Source organism: Anser anser (assembly GCF_964211835.1).
Source record: "Anser anser genome assembly, contig: HAP1_SCAFFOLD_95, whole genome shotgun sequence".
NCBI lineage: Eukaryota > Metazoa > Chordata > Aves > Anseriformes > Anatidae > Anser > Anser anser.
Window position 1 is genome coordinate 167,881 of NW_028153990.1, and position 19,888 is coordinate 187,768.

General features: G+C 50.9%; 1 protein-coding gene and 1 pseudogene across 2 annotated transcripts; one reads left to right on the top strand and one right to left on the bottom strand.

The window, feature by feature from the left end:
* On the top strand, window positions 1-9,365 carry LOC310891015 (olfactory receptor 14C36-like; annotated as a pseudogene). The gene is made up of 3 exons: window positions 1-334; window positions 8,161-8,489; window positions 9,060-9,365. The product of its transcript is annotated as an olfactory receptor 14C36-like (transcript).
* A 7,692-nt stretch (window positions 9,366-17,057) lies between these two features.
* Window positions 17,058-19,149, bottom strand: LOC310891016 (olfactory receptor 14C36-like; the record flags this gene model as incomplete). Its single annotated transcript, XM_083853321.1, has 1 exon — window positions 17,058-19,149. Exon 1 carries the CDS (start codon window positions 17,994-17,996, stop codon window positions 17,058-17,060), a length of 939 nt encoding a protein of 312 aa, XP_083709447.1. The 5' UTR covers window positions 17,997-19,149.
* Between the last annotated feature and the right edge of the window lie 739 nt (window positions 19,150-19,888).

A 19,888-nucleotide genomic window follows, 5' to 3' on the forward strand; every position in this document is an offset into this window, starting at 1 on the left:
GGCATCAGATGTCCAACAGCAGCTCCATCAGCGAGTTCCTCCTCCTGGCATTCGCAGACACGCGGGAGCTGCAGCTCCTGCACTTCGCGCTCTTCCTGGCCATCTACCTGGCTGCCCTCCTGGGCAACGGCCTCATCCTCACCGCCGTAACCTGCGATCACCGCCTCCACACCCCCATGTACTTCTTCCTCCTCAACCTCGCCCTCCTCGACCTGGGCTGCATCTCCACCACTGTCCCCAAAGCCATGGCCAATTCCCTCTGGGACACCAGGGCCATTTCCTACTCGGGATGTGTTGCACAGCTCTTTTTGTTTGTCTTTTTGATGTCAGCAGAGTATTCTCTTCTCACCATCATGTCCTACGACCGCTACATTGCCATCTGCAAGCCCCTGCACTATGGGAGCCTCCTGGGCAGCAGAGCTTGTGCCCAGATGGCAGCAGCTGCCTGGGGCAGTGGGTTGCTCAATGCTCTGCTGCTCACTGGCAATACATTTTCCCTGCCCCTCTGCCAAGGCAATGCTGTGGACCAGTTCTTCTGTGAAATCCCTCAGATCCTCAAGCTCTCCTGCTCACATTCCTATAGCAGGGATCTTAGAGTTCTCACATTTAGTAGTTTTCTCTTTTTGGGGTGTTTTGTGTTCATTGTGCTGTCCTATGTGCATATCTTCAAGACTGTGCTGAGGATGCCCTCTGAGCAGGGACAGCACAAGGCCTTTTCCACGTGCCTCCCTCACCTGGCTGTGGTCTCCCTCTTTATCAGCACGGCCATGTTTTCCTACCTGAAGCCCCCCTCCATCTCCTCCACATACCTTCATCTGGTAGTGGCAGTTCTGTATTCGGTTGTACCTCCAGCATTGAACCCCTTCATCTATAGCATGAGAAACAAGGAACTCAAGGGTTCATTTAGGCAAATGATTTTGCGGATGTTTCTGAATAATGATAAATTTTCCCTCTTTTTCCGTAAATAACCTCCTCGGTCATCTCCTCGCAGGTCTGCTCCTTGTTTTATTATGATTATAGTTATTGTTATTTTCCATGTCATTAACATTTATTATGTTTTCAGGTAAATGTTTGCAGTCCGTTGAATTCTACAGAGGAAGGAAACCACAGTGTTTACACTTCAGACTAGAAGTGTATGTCTTACAGTAGGTTAGCACTGACTCTTAGCATCTGTGAAATAAAACAGGATTTCCACAATGAAGTGCCTGAAGACTTGGCTCTTCTTTCAAGGAGGTGCCAAGAACATAGCTGAGGAGCTGCACCCCAAAAACCTCTTGCTCTATTGACTGGGGTGAAAAACAGCTCATTGCCAAACCGTGTGGAGTGAGACACCAAGGGTAGGATTTAAGAGTAACCTGTTGGTTGTCTGATGACAGTGGAGATGGTGAACGGTCACTGAGGTACATCTCCATAGCTGTCCCACATGTGGCAGGGAAGAGGACGTCCTCCAGGAGAGCAACGTGGAGCTGCCTGGAGAGTCCAGGGGTTCTCCATTGGCAGCACGTGCCAAGGGTGGGCAGTGACTGGAGCCCCACAGAGTGAGAGATCACCCAAGGTGGAGTCACCCACACAGGTGGACGACCAAATTTAGATGCATGGTGGTGCAGCCCCACCTCTCTGGGCCACTCTGTAATCTCAGGCTTGCCATTGTTACAACTGCAGTGAGTTGGGATGATTAGGCACTCCCTATCTGCGCCTGGAACTCCTGGATACCCAAACTGTACAATCTTGAAGGTACTGGAGTAGTACAGTTGGTGGGCAACACCAGAGTTACCCAACCTGAATTGGGGCCAGGTTGTGGCCAGGCCAGGTATGCGTGTGGTCGGCTGTGTCCATGCCTTGTGTGCACATCTCTGTGTGCGTATGTGATGGTGTGTTTGTGTCTGCCTGTGTGTGTGTGTATTTGCCAGTGTGCACCACAGTGTTGAGACTTCTGAGGCAACTTCTCCAGGTTCCTTATGCAAGAAGAAGCTGGGCTGGATCTTCGGACTGAGGGACGTTCTTTGAGGGCACCACAGACACAGAGAAGGTGAAAGGGGTGTTAGCATGTTATCAACATGCTCCCTTTTCCTGTGCAGCATGCTAAGGCATCCAGTCATGGACAGAGCCAAGGAGAGGGCTCGTCCTTCCTGTGGTCGCAGCTGCATTTCAGTCACAGAATCACAGAATCACAGAACGGCCAAGGTTGGAAGGGACCTCTGAAGATCATCTAGTCTAATCGCCCTGCCAAGCAGGATCACCTAGTGCGTGTTGCACAGTATGGCATCCAGACAGGTTTTGAATATCTCCAGAGAAGACTCCACCACCTCTCTGGGCAACCTATTCCAGTGCTGTCACCCTTACAGTAAAGAAATGTTTTCTCATATTCAGCCGGAACTTCCTCTGTGTCAGTTTGTGCCTCCTGCCTCTTGTCGTGTTGCTGGGCACCGCTGAAAAGAGTCCGGCCCTATCCTCTGGACACCCTTCCCTCAGATAATTGTACACATTGGTTAAGATTCCCTCTCAGTCTTCTCTTTTCCAGGCTAAAGAGTTCCCTCAGCCTGTCCTCGTACGACAGGTGCTCCAATTCCTCTAATCGTCTTCATAGACCTCCTCTGGACTTCCATGTCCCTCTTTTACTGGGGGAGCCCAGAAATGGACGCACTATTCCAGGCGTGGCCTCACGAGGACTGAGTAATAATTGGTGCCCGTAACAATGCACGGAGGATAATCTCATGTTCTTATCTCAACCCTCAGGCTCTTTTCGTCATATTTTCTCCCCCTTTTCCTTGTATGTGGGGATACGAAAGAGCGGTTGTGGTGGAGTTCAGATGCATAGCAGGATAAAACCACCCCCGCAGGGACATGGAAAGGGTTCAGCACCAGGACTGTGGCCATCCAGGGATGGCATCTGAGCATCCACGACATGCTCTGCCAGCCTGGTGGCACCGAAGGGAATGTAAAGAGGTTCCCCTGAAGGAGAGAAGTAGAAGGGGAAGGCTTGATTTCCCAACTCAGGCATTTCTGGCACATTCCTGAGACAGCTGTTGGAGCTGCAGGCCACACCAGTCTCTGGGACACTGGACGTCTTTCCTCCCAGAAATAGATCCCAAAGAGGCACCAGCTCCCAGGGGAACCTGGTCTTGCGTTGCCCCCCATCACAAGGAGTCTGAGCCATGCCCAGAGGAGCCCTGAGGCTCAGGACAGCCCTAGCATCAGGACCAAGGAATCCTGACTGCCACATTGTCCCCTGAGTCTAGAGGGACACTCAGGCAAGGCTCTTGCAGCAGCCACCAACCATGTCCACTCTCCCCCCAAAGCCCTGGACTTGCAGCTTTGGACAGCTGACAGCCCCTCGGCCACCCCTTGGGAAGGGGCTCCTGACACCCTCACCTTTGGAGGAGAGCTGCAGGAGCACTGGGAACATGGAAGTCATGTCGGAGGTGATGGTCACCCTCCAGCATCCCTCCATCTCGCTTGCTGCTGGCCCTCAGCTCAGGACAAGGGATGCCCGCCCTGGCTCCTCAACCACAGCTCCTCTGCAAGGTGCCCCTGCTCCTCCACCTGTCAGTGAGGGTCGCCCAGTGCAACCTTGCTGCCTGCTGCCCCCACTCCTGGCCACAGAAGGACAGCGGTGGGGAGCACCCAAGCAGTGCCCAGCAGGGACCAGGCCTTGCAGGGAAGTGCCGGCACTGCCGCTGCTCCAGTGACGATATCCTGGTGATGCAGTGCATCCCCCTGTGACATCAGCGTGTGTCATTTGGAGGCCTGGGAGGTCAGCAGCATGGAGATGGCACAGCTCAGGAGAGAGGCGAGAGATTTCCCTTTTCTGTCCTGAGAAACAGTCACCTCCCTTCTGCCCAGTTCTTTTCCACAGGATCCTGACAAATCCATCAGGAACATCTCCAAATGGTGACAAAGGCCATTGAATATAGGAAGTGGAGTGCTGGAGGAATCACCACTGTGTTCCTGCACCAATATGCCTCTTGTTTGGAGCCCTTCCAGGAAGGTGGGGTTTTCACCTTCTGCTTGGCCTGGGCTTTTTTCAAAAGATGGGAGCGAAGACACCTGGGATGCAGCAGCCCCTCACTGTGCCTGAACTCCTCTTCTGCATGAATCTGGGCTCTCTCTTACAGCCTGACCAAGTCTCTCATTTCAGGAGACCTGTGGCATGCTGAAGGCAGGACTACCGTCCCTGACTGTACTGCACAGAGATACACGTGGTCCTGTGCCAGCTGGACTATGCTGCAAGCGAACCCTGCTGGATCATGTGGAGCTGATCATGGTGTCCCGGCCATTAGCTGCCATGTCTGCAACCAGAGCCCCAGAAGAGGAGAGGCGCATCTCTGCGGACACGCTCCCCTTTCCTCTTGCATGACAGAGGGGATGCCAGTGACTGCCCAGCAGTGCCCATCCCTGGGGGCTGTGCACAGCTGGGTGAGGCTCTCGGGGGGGGGGGGGGGGGGGCGTTCTCTGCCTCTTTGTCTTCCTCAGAGTGAGCACCGTGATATTTCCCCACATTTCTCCACCCGTTCATGCTGCTCCTGCTATTGTGTTTAGGCTCTCTAGGGATGGGGGTTTCAGGTGCAGTTCCAAAAATGACCCTGAACATCCTGCCACAGATGTGTCGGCACAGCAATGAGGTGTTCCATCGCCCATCTGACTTGTGGGGCCACAGGCAATGCAGTGCAAGGGGGTGGGTAACATGCCAACTGTCCCTGCACAAGACCTAGAGTGCCTTTCTCCTGGGATCACAATGAACCAGCACCTCCTGGTCACAACCAAGAATTCTTCAATGTAGGCCCTACTGTCCCACGGACTATAAGGATGCAGTTTGCAAAGTACCAGTGATTTTATTACCACCCAGCACCTCTTGTACCCAGGCAGAGTCCTGTGTCAGGGCATAAAAGGCAGGCAGACCTTGCTGGTGTTAGATGAGGCCATGTGGACATGTCCATGACATAACAAACTAATTCTCAGAGAAGATGTGATTGTTATACATAATTCTTTTTCTGCAAGGAGAAATGAGCCTGCTGTCAAGAAGTGTGTGTGCCCAGGGGAGGGAGGGAACGCTAGGGATTCCTTCAGGCTGTTTCCCGGCACGTTCCCCTGCAGCCCCAGGGCCATGGGCAGGGAGCCTGGTGGGGGGCAGAGCAAGGGAGGCCTTGGGCTGGGCCTGTGCTGCTGAGCTGGGCCGGGCTCCTGGGCCCAAGGGGAGCTCCTGGCAAGCGGGCAGCGCTGCAGAGAGCCAGCTCTGCCCAGGAGCAGCTCCTCTGCCCAGCGCAGCAGGGCTGGGGGCACTGCCTGCAGAGACAGAGTGGGTAAAGGCAGGCAGAAGTGGCAGGATGCACAGAGCTCACTGGGGGAGAACACTTGCCAGCCCTGACCCCGGTAAGTCTCTGGCTGGAGGGCAATGCAGCCGCAGCTCCTGGAGGAAGGAGAAGCCGCGGGTGCGGGCAGGGGTGCCCGGGCTGTGGTGCAGAGCAGGGTCCCTGCTGTGCCCCAGGGGCTGTGTGCCGGGGCAGGGCCTCTGCCGCCTGCCAGGCTCAGCACTCAGCCTGCCCGGGGAGCTGCCCAGGGTGCTGCGGGGAGAAGCTGCGGTTGGCAGGAGCCCCCCCTGGCAGGGCAGGGTCCTGCTGCTGGAGGGAGGTTGCTGCCTGGGACAGCCTGCTCCATAGCGCAAGCAGGATGTATCCAAGGGGACATCGCAAGAGAAGACAAAAGGCAGGGGTTAGCACCTTGAATCTCTGCTTTCCTGAGTCTCTGCTTTCATTTTTTTCTTCTTTGTCTCAGCCAGAATAGAAATAGAGGCTCTTATTTCCAAGAAGAGCCTGAGGCTCCTGAAGCATCACTAGGAGGTTATAAGGATCACAGCAAGTCCCTTTCCTGCCCTTCAGGCCATAGAAAGCTCCATGACCACATGTGGCGTCCTCCCCAAACCCGAACCTGGCGGCGGCAGTTCTGTACTCCACTCCGTGCCATCCCTGCACTGCAGACGAGACGTCTTCCCCTGAGCAGCCGTGTTGTATGCTCTCCCATCCAGCAAAGCCTCTGCCCCCACAATCATGGGGTCTCTAACTGTTAGCCTCTTGGCTGCCCAGCCTTCAGAACAAGAGGACACTCCCAGTGCTCACCTCTCACTCTCATTCTTGCTTTCCTCAGCAGAAGCACTGGAACATTTCTTTGTTTCCCCTCCCATTCATCCTGCCCTTATTATTCTCCTCAGACTCTCTGGGCAGCGGGATTAAAGCCAGAGCTCAAACACCAGAACAGTGAGTCCTGCTCTGGAGATGTGTCACTGGGAGCAAAGTGCCCAAGCTGTTCTAGCCAAAATGGCTCAGGGCACTGCAGTGCCTAGTGCCGGGAAATGAGCTGGTTCTGTTCAGGTCACTCTGGTTAAAGGTGATCCAGCAGTGTCCCTGGGGTTATCCTGCTGGAGGATGTTGAACCGCCTTTCTTTATTATAGATGCACTACATCTGAACAAAAGTATGTGTTTCAGAACGTTCCTTTCCCAGAACGTTCAGTTCCTTTCCCAGGAACACACTGCTGCACAGCAGGGCAGAGTCCTTGAGAGCTCATGGGCAGAGGCCGCTGCTCCAAACAGTGCACAGCCAGCACAAACCAGAGCTCCAGCCAGAGAGGAGAATGAAGCTGCTGCTGAGAAAGCATGTGTTTGTGACTGATAGGAACAACATCGTCACTGTTCCAGCTGCATTAGGGATCATAATTCATATGCAGCTCAAACAGTGACGATGTTGTTCTTATTGCTCAGGTATGTGCATGAACAAAAAGCATCCATGTTCCCTCCTAACTTTTGGGCCTCTAAAGTGTGTTGGGGAAGGAAGGAACTCTCCCTTCAGGACACCACATCTAAGGATATTTGACTCTTTACATGGGGCTTCTGCTGGGCTGCAGGCTGCCATGCTCAAGGGTACAGCTCTGCCCTAGCAGCTCTGTGTTATCTAGCAGCTCCATGGAGAAGAGACATCAGTCCTAAGGCCATAGAAATGCTGCTGCATGGCTGTATGTGGGCAGCTGCTGTGATCCCTCTGTGTCTGTGGTGAAGAGCAGAGAGCTGAGATCTTCCTCAGGTATGATGAAATGGGTGAGGTGTTTGGAGATCTGCCCTTTGAACCTGGATTCCTCTGCTCTCAGCAGCATCCAGGTTATTTTCAGGGAAACAGCTGAATGTGACCATCCTCCGGAGGTGCCTGTACAGAGCAGCTGAGACCAAGACTGATGGATACACCAGCTGCCCCCACTCTGCCCTGAGGGACAGTCATGCTGAAAAATCTTTGATAGCTCAACTGTATTCTATCTGAGAAAAGCCCATGTTGTCATCTACCTAACTCCGTAGGGCAGGACTCCCTCCTCCAGAGCACCTCTGATCCTGGTGGTACCGTCAGTCAGCACCAATCACAGCTCATGAAAGGGACCTGCAAAGGCTTTCCTGGAAGGGCAGAGGCAGTCTGGGAGGTTTCTACAAGAAATGGAGTAGGTTTGATCACAGAGTTCTGTCCTAATGTTTTCCTGTTTTTTCCTCCTCAGACAGCTCTCCATACCCAGATTACTTCCCTTGCTCTGATCTAAAAGACAGAGTTGTTGCCTTGCAGGACCCACAAGATTTCACCTGGAGTGCAACAGAAATGCAAAGGGTTTCCATAGTCACTGCTCCCAGTAGCACTCTCATGCACCTCCAAGCAGGGCTGTAGAAAGACACTTGCAGAGGTCTTCCTTAAAGGGAAACATCATTTCTGAGGTTTAAGAAGAAACGGAGTACATTTTGCTCACACAGTCTAGCCTGACATTTTGCTGTATTTTCTTTCTCAGACAGGTCTCCATGCCCAGAGGAATCAAATGTCCAACAGTAGCTCCATCACCGAGTTTCTTCTGGCATTCGCAGACACGCGGGAGCTGCGGCTCCTGCACTTCGCGCTCTTCCTGGGCATCTACCTGGCTGCCCTCCTGGGCAACGGCCTCATCCTCACCGCCGTAGCCTGCGACCACCGCCTCCACACCCCCATGTACTTCTTCCTCCTCAACCTCGCCCTCCTCGACCTGGGCTGCATCTCCACCACTGTCCCCAAAGCCATGGCCAATTCCCTCTGGGACACCAGGGCCATTTCCTATGCAGGATGTGCTGCACAGGTCTTTTTCTTTTTCTGTTTGTTTTTAGCAGAGTTTTCTGTTCTCGCCATCATGGCCTATGACCGCTACGTTGCCATCTGCAAGCCCCTGCACTACGGGAGCCTCCTGGGCAGCAGAGCTTGTGCCCAGATGGCAGCAGCTGCCTGGGGCAGTGGGGTTCTCTATGCTCTGCTGCACACTGCCAATTCATTTTCACTGCCACTCTGTGGAGGAAATATCCTGGACCAGTTCTTCTGTGAAATCCCCCAGATCCTCAAGCTGTCCTGCACAGACTCCTACCTGAAGGAAGTTTGGCTTCTACTGGCTGGTTTCTGTTTAGCATTTGTCTGTTTTGTTTTCATCATACTGTCCTATGTTCAGATTGTTAGTGTTGGGGAGAATCGAATGGATGTTTTACTAATGTCTCTTAGGTGACGGGACATACAGTATAATTAAATATCATTAAATGTACTTACATTATCAAGTAATCTATGTACACTGGAAACTTAGGGAGTACATTGAACAATCAAAAGAATCGTTGGAGGGGAACCCCGGGAGGGAATAGGTACAACCTGACCTTGGATAAGGGCCTGGAGATGATGAAATGAGTTGAAGCAGAACCAAGGAGCGGAGGGAGCATGCGTCGAGTGAGAAAGGTGAAAGAGTTCAGCGGAGAGGAAGACTCCTTACTTCATCTGGACGACCACCTGGACGACCACCAGAGTGCGCCACGCATGTGCAAAGGGGAGGGGAGCTAATTAGAATGAAAAGCGAGGCTGATGTTGCAACCTGTAATGAATATGTATACCTGACGCAATATTGTATGTATAAATAATGGCTGGGAAGTAACGGGACTTGAAGCCAGATTTGGGCACCTGCCCCGGCTTCCAGCGCTGAATAAAGCACCTTCATATAATCACTTGGTGGTTATGTGGTTGCTACGCTAACAAGATCATCAGGGCCGTGCTGAGGATGCAATCTGAGCAGGGCCGGCACAAAGCCTTTTCCACGTGCCTCCCTCACCTGGCCGTGGTCTCCCTGTTCCTCAGCACTGGCTTTTTCGCCTACCTGAAGCCTCCCTCCATCTCCTCCCCATCCCTGGATCTGGTGGTGGCAGTTCTCTATTCAGTCATGCCCCCAATATTCAATCCTCTCATCTACAGCATGAGAAACGAGGAGCTCAAGCGTGCTATCAGGAAAGTGATTACATGGATTTTTCTTAAGATTGATAATTTTTTCCCCTTTCTCCACAAATGACTTTGCTTGTTTTCCGTTGCAGGCCTGCATGGTACTTACTTTCATTCTCATTATTTTATAATTGTCTTCAATGTCATTTCCAACTATTTCTTTCTTAGAAAAAAAGTATTTATTCATCCCTCATCTCCTGAGGTATGAAACTGCTCTGTTTACTCTGGACATTATTTGACTACCTGTTTGTCAGCACTCTCCCTTGGCATCTGCTTAATAAAACAGGATCTTCCCCAATGCACTACCTGAAATCATGCCTCTTCTTTCAAAGCTGTTGCCAGCAATAGGGTTGAGCATTGGGGTCGTTTCACACTGATGGGCAGCTCAACTCCACCACTCTTTCACCCCCGCTCCTGAAAGAAGTAGATGGAGAAAACAGAGTGGAAAAGGGCTCCAGGGCTGTTTTAAAGGACAGTCAGATCAGTCACCAATTGCAGTCATGTGCAAAGCAGACTCAGTGTAGGGAGATTAAGATAATTTATTGAGCATTACTAACAGTCTGGAGCAGTGTGTAATGGGTCTGGCTGGGATGTTAACTTTCCCTGCAGCAGCCCATACAGTGCTGTGCTCTGCACTTGTAGCTAGAACAGCACTGCTATCACACCAGCGTCGTGTCTGCTGCTGAGCAGTGCTGGCACAGCATCAGGACTCTCTCTAACCCTCCCAGAGCCAGCAGGCTAGAGGTGGGCAAAAAGTGAAAAAGGAACATCACCAGGGCAGCCGACCTAAACCAACCAAAGGAATATTCCATTCCATATGATGTCACACTCAGCAATAAAAGGTGGAAAAAGGAAGCAGAGGGGAGGGGTGGGCTCTCGTTGCAAAAACGTCTGTCCTCCTGAACAATGGCTACGTGCGTTGAGGCCCTGCTTCAAGGATGTGAGCATTGCTCATTTGTGGGAAGTAGAGAGCAATTTCTTTCCTCTGCACTCCCTTTACACAGCCTTTATTTTTTTTTTTTTCCTTTTCCCCTCCCTTTTCCCCTTTCCCTTTTTTCCCTTTAGTTAAATGGTCTAATTAGTAATAATCTTTCCTTAATAATTATTTGTCCTGGTTTCAGCTAGGATAGAGTTAATATTCCTCCTAGTAGCTGGTAGGGTGCTGTGTTTGGGATTTAGGATGAGAATAATGTTGATAACACACTGATGTTTTAATTGTTGCAGAGCAGTGCTTACACTAAGCCAAGGACTTTTCAGCTTCTCGCTCTGTCCTGCCAGCGGGCAGGCTGGGGGTGCAGCAGGAGCTGGGAGGGGACAGACCCAGGACAGCTGACCCCAACTGGCCAAAGGGGTATTCCATACCATCTGACACCATGCTAAACAATATATAGGGGTGGCTAGCAGGGGTGGGGGGACTGGCTGCTCGGGGATAGGCTGGGCATCGATCAACGGGTGGTGAGCAATTGCATTGTGCATCACTTGTTTCGTACACATTATTATTAGTAATACTATTATTATTATTATTATTATTATTATTATTTTCTGTCCTAATAAACTGTCTCTATCTCAACCCACAGGCTTCATTTTCCTGTTTCTCTCCCCTATTCCAGAGAGGGAGAGAGAAGGGTGAACGAATGGCTGTGTGGTGTTTAGCTGCCAGCCGGGTTAAACCACAACAGTCCTTTTTGGCACCCAACGTGGAGCCTCGAAGGGTTCAGATAATGACAGATCTGACCAGAGTGTGTTAAACTAAAATTGGTATAAGTATTAAGTATTATATTCACTGCACCAAGCCTGTCTGAATTTAAGAAGAGATTGGACTGTGCACTTAGTCACATGGTCTAAACTTTTGGGCAGACCTGTGCGGTGCCAGGAGTTGAACTTGATGATCCTTATGGGTCCCTTCCAACTTGGGATGTTCTATGATTCTATGATTCTATTAGACCTGCTGAATATTTGCTAGTCACAATGCTGATTGCTTTGATTTCGGGTCTGCTGTGCCTGTTTTCCAAACTGAGTTATATAGCACATTACTTACTGTATGTGTTCCCTGTTGTGCTGTTTATCCTTTCCAGGACCTGGTTTAAGATCATTATTTTACTGTGTGGTGTAACACTGGCTTATGATATGATGAAATTTCTGATCGTGACCCTAACCTGGTATTTGTACTCAGCACTGTCGTTGACTCTATACTTTGGAAACCATATCTCAGAAACTATTAACAATTATACCTATTGCCTTTTTTCTTCAGAGAGCCAGTCTATGGAGGGGACAGGGGGAGATATTTTTTCCTACTTGTTCACTCTCCCTTTGTCCTTCACCCTCCTCTTATCCTCTGGGCTAGTTACGATAGTTCTTCAAGATTTTGAATATCCTTGGGATATTCAGACCAGCACGTTCTTATTGTTATGTCTCCTGAATGCACTTCAGATTTTGTTTAAGGTTAAACAACTACTTAGGAATGCCATCCAGAGATCTGTCCTGAGGCAGGATAGTCACGAGTGGCAGGGAGTGTGGGAAGATATGGGCAGGTTTCTAGGGCAGTGGGCACCTCCAGTGCTTTGGAAATTCACCCCTGAACAACTGCAAAATCCTAAAAAACTGGTAGAATGCTTGAAAAAGGGGTGTCATCACTCTGGCAATTCCAAAGAGACGTAAATCACTGCAATGTGGTGGGGTCTGGCCTATGCCTATCGAGTTGCAATCGATGTTACTATAAACCTAGTGACAGACCCTGCGGCGACTCCAAGTCCTGTGACAGGCCCAATGGCCATGCCAACCTCTGCAGCCACTCCAACCCCTGTGATGGACCCTGTGGCCACCTCAGCCCCTGCAGCCACTCCAACCTCTGCAGCCACTTTAGCCCCTGCGACCTCTCCAGCTCCAGCCTCTCCAGCCCCTGTGGCTGCTCCAGCCCCTGCGGCCTTTCCAGCTCCTGCAGCCTCTTCAGCTCCTGCAGCCTCTCCAGCTCCTGCAGCCACTCCAGCTTCTGTGGCCTCTCCAGCTCCTGCGGCCGCTCCAATCCTTGTGATGGGCCCAGCGGTCATTCCAGCTCCTGTGACAGGCCCAGCAGTTGTTTCAAACCCTGTGGCGGGCTTAGCGTTTGTTCAAACCCCTGTGGCGGGCCCTGCAGTTGTTCCAACCCCTGTGGCTGGCCCAGAGTTTATTCCAACCCCTGTGACAGGCCCTGTGGCTGGGTCAGAGAAATGAACTGTAGCAGTGCATGTTGCTCCTGTAACCAAGGTGAAAAAACGGTATAGAGAGTCAGATCATTTAGAATGCAGAAAAACTCCTATTAAGACTAAGTATGGAGAAGACAAGGCAGGGCCATCAGAGAAACAAGAGGCTGAAGATGAAGATGTTGCAAAAACAACAGTATCTAGCTGAAACCTATACCAGAGTGAGCTATGAGATGTGAAAAAAGATTTCGGTCACTGTATAGGTGAGCAGTTAGTCACCTGGCTGCTCCAGTGCTGGGACAACAGAGTCAATTGTCTGGAATTAGCGGGCAGGGAAGCCAGGTGGCTGGAATCCCTTGCTAGAGATGCAGGCATTGACAAAGCAATTGGAGATGGAGCAACAGGCTACAGCCTCTGGAGGCGTCTCCTGTCAGATGTGAAGGAAAGGTATCCCTTCAATGAAGAACTTGTATGTCTACCAGTGGACCACTAGGGAAAAGGGAATCGAGTACCTGAGGGAATTAGCTGTACGGGAGGTGATTTATAGAGACCGAGACAACGAACAAATATCCACAGGTCCAGATGAAGTCAAGTGTTCATGACCCATGTGGTGGAAGTTTGTGCAGAGTGCACCATCATCATATGCCAGCTCATTGGCAGTAATGGCCTGGAAAGAAGATGAGGAACCCACAGTGGATGAATTGACTAAACAATTCCAGCAGTACGAAGAAAGTATCTCCTCTTCCCTACAGGCCTGCATCTCGGCTGTGGAGAAACTTTCTGAAAGTGTCAATCAACTAAAAGAGAATACTTTGGAGAAACTTTCTGAAAAGGTCCACCAACTTGAAGAGAGATTATTTTCCTCCCCACCTGTACAAGCCAGAGTCTCAGCTATCAGGGGTAAGCGTCCATCCATGCAAGGAAGATGATACAGTGGGCACACACCCCGTGCCACCCTGTGGTTCTACCTACGTGACCACGGAGAGGACATGAGAAAATGGGATGGAAAATCTACTGCGACCCTAGAGGCACGGGTACATGAGTTGCAAAAGAAAACAATTGGGAAAAAGGGGTTCTCTGAGAAGCTTGCTGCTCCAACTTCCAGCAGGCAGTCCTTCAGACACAGAAATAAAAGATTCTGACCAGGATTAGAGGAGCCCTGCCTCCAGCCAGGGGGAGGAAAGGGACAATCGAGTTTATTGGACTGTGTGGATTCGATGGCCTAGCATGTCAGACGCACAGAAGTATAAGGCTTCAGTAGACACCGGTGCACAGTGTACTGTAATGCCATCAGGCTATAAAAGGCCTGAACCCATCTGTATTTATGGGGTGATGGGGGGATCCCAGCAGTTAACTGTACTGGAGGCTGAAGTGAGTCTAACCGGTAATGAGTGGCAAAAGCACCATATTGTGACTGGCCCAGATGCTCCATGCATCCTTGGCATAGACATCTCAGAAGAGGATATTTCAAGGACCCAAAAGGGTTCTGCTGGGCTTTTGGCATAGCTGCCTTACAGACAGAGGACATTAAACAGTTGTCTACCTTGCCTGGTCTCTCAGAGGACCCTTCTGTTGTGGGGCTGCTGAGGGTTGAAGAACAGCAAGTGCCGATCGCTACCACAACTGTGCACCGGCAGCAATATCTCACCGAGACTCCCTGATTCCCATCCATAAGCTAATTCATCAACTGGAGAGCCAAGGATTGATCAGCAAGACTCATTCACCTTTTAATAGTCTCATATGGCCAGTGCGAAAGTCTAATGGTGAGTGGAGACTAACAGTGGACTATCGTGGCCTGAACAAAGGCACACCACCGCTGAGTGCTGCAGTGCCGGACATACTAGAACTCCAGTACAAACTGGAATTGAAGGCAGCCAAGTCGTACGCCACAACTGATATCACTAATGCATTTTTCTCCATCCCCCGAGCAGCAGAGTGCAGACCACAGTTTGCTTCCACTTGGAGGGGTGTCCAATACACCTGGAATCGACTGGCCCAGGGCTGGAAACAGCCCTACCATTTGCCATGGACTGATCCAGACTGCCCTGGAACCGGGGGAAGCTCCTGAACACCTGCAATACATTGATGACATCATCATGTGGGGCAACACAGCAGAAGAAGTATTTGAGAAGGGGACAAAAATAATTCAAATCCTTCTGAAAGCTGTTTTTACCCCAAAACAAAATAAAGTCAAAGGACCTGCACGAGAGATCCAGCTTTTAGGAATAAAATGGCAAGATGGATGTCGTCAAATCCCAATGGATGCGATCAACAAAATAACAGCTATGTCTCCGCCAACTAGCAAAAAAGAAACACAAACTCTCCTAGGTGTCATGGGGTTTTGGAGAATGCATATTCCAAATTACAGTCTGATTGTAAACCCGCTCTACCAAGTAACCCGTAAGAAGAATGATTTCAAATGAGGCCCTGAGCAACGACAAGCCTTTGAACAAATTAAGCAGGACTTAATTTGTTAAGGACTTAAGCAGGACTGTTGTTCATGCAGTAGCCCTTGGGCCAGTCCGAACAGGACCAGATGTAAAGAATGTGCTCTACACCGCAGCCAGGGAGAATGGTCCCACCTGGAGCCTCTGGCAGAAAGAGCCTGGGGAAACTTGAGGTCGACCCCTAGGGTTTTGGAGTCGGGGATACAGAAGATCTGAGGCCCGCTACACTCCAGCCAAAAAGGAAATATTGGCAGCATATGAAGGAGTTCGATCTGCTTCAGAAGTGGTTGGTACTGAAGCGCATCTCCTCCTGGCACCCTGACTGCTGGTACTATGCTGGATGTTCAAAGGAAGGTTCCCCTCTACACATCATGCAGCTGATGCTACATGGAGCAAGTGGGTTGCACTGATTAGAGAAGGACTCTTTACTCACATAGATAATGATAGGACAAGGGGATATGGTTTTAAACTAAAAGAGGGGATATTCAGATTAGAGGTTAGAAGGAAATTTTTCACTCAGAGGATAGTGAGGCACTGGAACAGGTTTTCCACAGAGGTATCTGGGTAGATGGGGGCAGAGCAGTGGATGTCATCTACCTTGACTTTAGCAAGGCTTTCGATGCTGTCTCCCATTACATCCTGATAGCAAAGCCGAGAAAGTGTGGGATAGAGGAGTGGACAGTTAGGTGGGTTAAGAACTGGCTGACTGGCCAATCTCAGAGCGTGGTGATCAGTGGTGCAGAGTCCGGCTGGAGACCTGTGACTAGCGGCATTCCCCAGGGGTCGGTGCTGGGTCCGGTCTTGTTCAACATCTTCATCGATGACCTTGATGAGAGAATAGTGTCTGCCCTCAGCAAGTACGCCGATGACACAAAGCTGGGAGGAGTGGCTGACACGCCAGAAGGCTGTGCTGCCATTCAGCGAGACCTGGACCGGCTGGAGAGATGGGCAGGAAGAAACCAAATGAGGTTTAATAAGAGCAAGTGTAGAGTCCTACACCTGGGAAGGAACAAACGGACGTATCAGTACAGGCTGGGGGATGACCTGCTGGAGAGGAGCTCTGAGGAGAAGGACCTGGGGGTTCTGGTGGATGACAGGTTGACCATGAGCCGGCAGTGTGACCTCATGGCCAAGAGGGCCAATGGGATCCTGGCGTGCATTAAAAGAAGCGTGGCCAGCAGGTCAAGGGAGGTGATCCTCCCCCTCTACTCTGCCCTGGTCAGGCCTCACCTGGAGCACTGTGTCCAGTTCTGGGCTCCCCGGTACAAAAAAGACAGGGTTCTCCTGGAAAGAGTCCAGCGGAGGGCCACAAAGACAATATGGGGCCTGAAGCATCTTCCCTACGAGGAAAGGCTGACCTGGGTCTGTTCAGCCTGGAGAAGACTTAGAGGGGATCTCCTCAATGTGTATAAATACCTGAGGTGTGGGAGACAAAGGGATTTGGCCAACCTCTTTTCAGTGCTTTGTGGGGATAGGACAAGGGGTAATGGCCACAAGATAGAGCACAGGAAGTTCCGCACTAACATGCGAAAGAACTTCTTCACAATGAGGGTGACGGAGAACTGGAACAGGCTTCCCAGGGAAGTTGCAGAGTCTCCTTCTCTGGAGATATTCAAGGCCCGTCTGGACGCCTACCTGGGCAGCCTGCTCTAAGGAACCTGCTTTGGCAAGGGGGTTGGACCCGATGATCTTTCGAGGTCCCTTCCAACGCCTTCGATTCTGTGATTCTGTGATTCTGTGATTCTGTATTGGATGCCCCACCCCTGCAGGTCTTCAAGAGCAAGTTAGATGAAGTCCTGAGCAAACCAGATCCACTGGGAGGTGTCACTGCCTATGGCAGGGGGGTTGGAACTAGATGATCTTTGAGGTCCTTTCCAACCCAGGCCAATCTATGATTCCATAATTCTATGACTGGTTAAAAATAATTTTAAAACTTGGTATGCAGCAGGACAAGAATAACATTATTTCTATCAATAAAAATTTTTCTTAAAATATTAATAAAAATATACTTAAAGAAATCATTCTATCAGTTTCCCAAATAACCAGCTAGTCCTGTTAAGATTATTTCTAATATTACATTTTGATAATAAGTATAATGACGAAAATGATATGATAATAATCACAATAATGAAGTCGTTATTGATGATGAAGAACTCTATATAGAAATATTTTCCTCACTGCATATTTGAGCTCCTGATTCCTCATGCTGTAGATGAGAGGGTTCACTGCCGGAGGCAACACTGAGTACAGAAAAGACACCACCAGGTCCAGTGACTGGGAGGTGATGGAGGGAGGCTTCAGGTAGGCAAACAAGCCAGTGCTAACAGTCAGAGAGACCACAGCAAGGTGAGGGAGGCATGTGGAAAAGGCTTTGTGCCGTCCCTGCTCAGAGGGCATCCTCAGCACAGCCTTGAAGATCTGCACATAAGACACCAAAATGTAAACAAAGCAAAGAAATACTAAAGAAAGAGTAAAGACAAGTGCCCCAACTTCCCTGAGGTAGGCATCTGAGCAGGAGAGCTTGAGGATCTGGGGGATTTCACAGAAGAACTGGTCCACAGCATTGCCTTGGCAGAGGGGCAGGGAAAATGTACTGGCCATGTGCAGCAGAGCATAGAGAACCCCACTGCCCCAGGCAGCTGCTGCCATCTGGGCACAAGCTCTGCTGCCCAGGAGGGTCCCATAGTGCAGGGGCTTGCAGATGGCAACGTAGCGGTCGTAGGCCATGATGGTGAGAAGGGAAAACTCTGTACCAGCCAAGAAGGCAAAGAGAAAGACCTGTGCAGCACATCCTGCATAGGAGATGGCCCTGGTGTCCCAGAGGGAATTGGCCATGGCTTTGGGGACAGTGGTGGAGATGCAGCCCAGGTCGAGGAGGGCGAGGTTGAGGAGGAAGAAGTACATGGGGGCGTGGAGGCGGTGGTCGCAGGCTACGGCGGTGAGGATGAGGCCGTTGCCCAGGAGGGCAGCCAGGTAGATGCCCAGGAAGAGCGCGAAGTGCAGGAGCTGCAGCTCCCGTGTGTCTGCGAATGCCAGCAGGAGGAGGAACTCAGTGATGGCACTTCTGTTGGACATCTGCTTTTTTGGGGATGTGATCCTAAACAAAGAAGAGGATGACAGTAATAAAGTACAACAAACGTATCAGAGGAGAACTAATTCCATTTCTCATTTAAAATCATCAAATATATCATCCACTTTCTGGCAAATATTTGGCAGATTCCTATCATGTGTCCTGATTCATTCTGCCTGAGGGTCTCTGTTGGAACAGGGGGCTTTACTATGGGCAAAGGAGTCAGTCCTGTCCTACAGCAAGAGGTGAAGAAGAACATGGGGGAATGTCGGTTTCACTTCCATCCTGATATCAAAAGAGTTTTGCCGCAGTGTTGCTCCCAGTTCACCAAACTGCAGAACAGAGCTGTGGCGGCTTTCTTTTTAATTTATTTTTTATTTTTATTTTTTATTTTTTGTTTCAGCTGTCCCACCACTGCTGAGGAGTGTTTCTAAGCCACAAATCCTGGTTATTTCTGCTGGGCTCAAAGTGAATCCTTGTGGATCATCATCAGAGAAAAAGGGACTGTCACTTTAGTGCAGAGTGTCCTTCAGGGAGGACAGCCAGTCTGTCCATCAAGTCCGGTCTCAGCTGCCTTGTGAGAGCTGCAGGAAAATTCTACTCAAATGTTTGACTGAAAAGAACAAGGACACTTCTGAGAGATTCCTGAGGAATCAAGGCTCAAAGTGCACATCTCCAGACCCCCCACCCTGTCCCCATACTCCCCTTCCCCCAAGCACAACGAGGGCTCACTCCATGGGCATGTGAAACCCCTATCCCCAGCCAGCCTGGGAACAAGACCAGCAGCAGCACGGCCAGGTGGAGAAGCAAGGAGGAATGCCAGCGTGCTCCTGCCAGGGGAGGCAAGGCCAGAGAGGGACAGACAGACACTCAGGAGACCCTCCTCTGCTGCAGATCTGTCTGCAGAGGAGGCAGCTCCTGCTGGGGACACCAGGGGCTTGAGGGCAGAGGCTCTGCTGGCGGGAGAGGAGAGCAGGGGGTGTCCCAGGGAAGGTGCCTGCCCTGCAGGGGATGGCAGGGAGGTGCCTGAGCCCTCCCTCGCACAGCATTTCTGGCAGCAGCTCCCTCTCACCACCTGCCCATGTCCCTGCTGCCTGCCCATATCCCTGCTGGGAGCGGGTTCTCTGTCCCCACATCTCCTCCCTGTCCACGCTCACAGACCCCATCCCATAAGCTGTGTGCTGAGTTCTGCCCTGCAGAGGACTCCTGAGTACAGGGTCCTGTCCATGGGCATCACAGGGGCTGCAGCTCCTAAAGATCAGCTCAGTTAAAACCTGAGGAGACCACAAACGTGATGTTGGTGCAGTCTTTAAGCTGAGGTGGCTGAAGGGTCTTTGTGAAGTTCATTGCTGACATACTGATCTCTCAGTGCAATGCTCTAGTAGATTCAGTCTCCTGTACAATCCTGACAACCCATTACCATGAAACCAGTAAAAACTTTGCAGCAGAAATCTTAAACCATAGAGTTCAAAAAAGCCTTCCCCTTCAGATAAAACAAGCCTCGGTCTTTCTCTTGAGATGCTTCCTCATAAAAGACATTCTCTACAGCATCTTCCACTCTTCGCTGGAAAAAACAGAGAGAACCATCTGGACATATGCTATATCAGGCATTGGATGTGCCAGCTGTAGAAGACCCCTTTGGCAACTACACCTGCATTGCCCTGCTGCCAGAGACTCACTGTGTCAAGAGCCTGCAGATCTGTCCTGCCACACGCTGCCCTCTGTTGTTGTGCTCCTCACTGCCTCCAAGCCCTCTCTCCTTCTCTCCTCTCCCCATGCCACCTGCGGTCAGAGCCCCCAGCCCTGCTGCGCTGGGCAGAGGAGCTGCTCCTGGGCAGAGCTGGCTCTCTGCAGCGCTGCCCGCTTGCCAGGAGCTCCCCTTGGGCCCAGGAGCCCG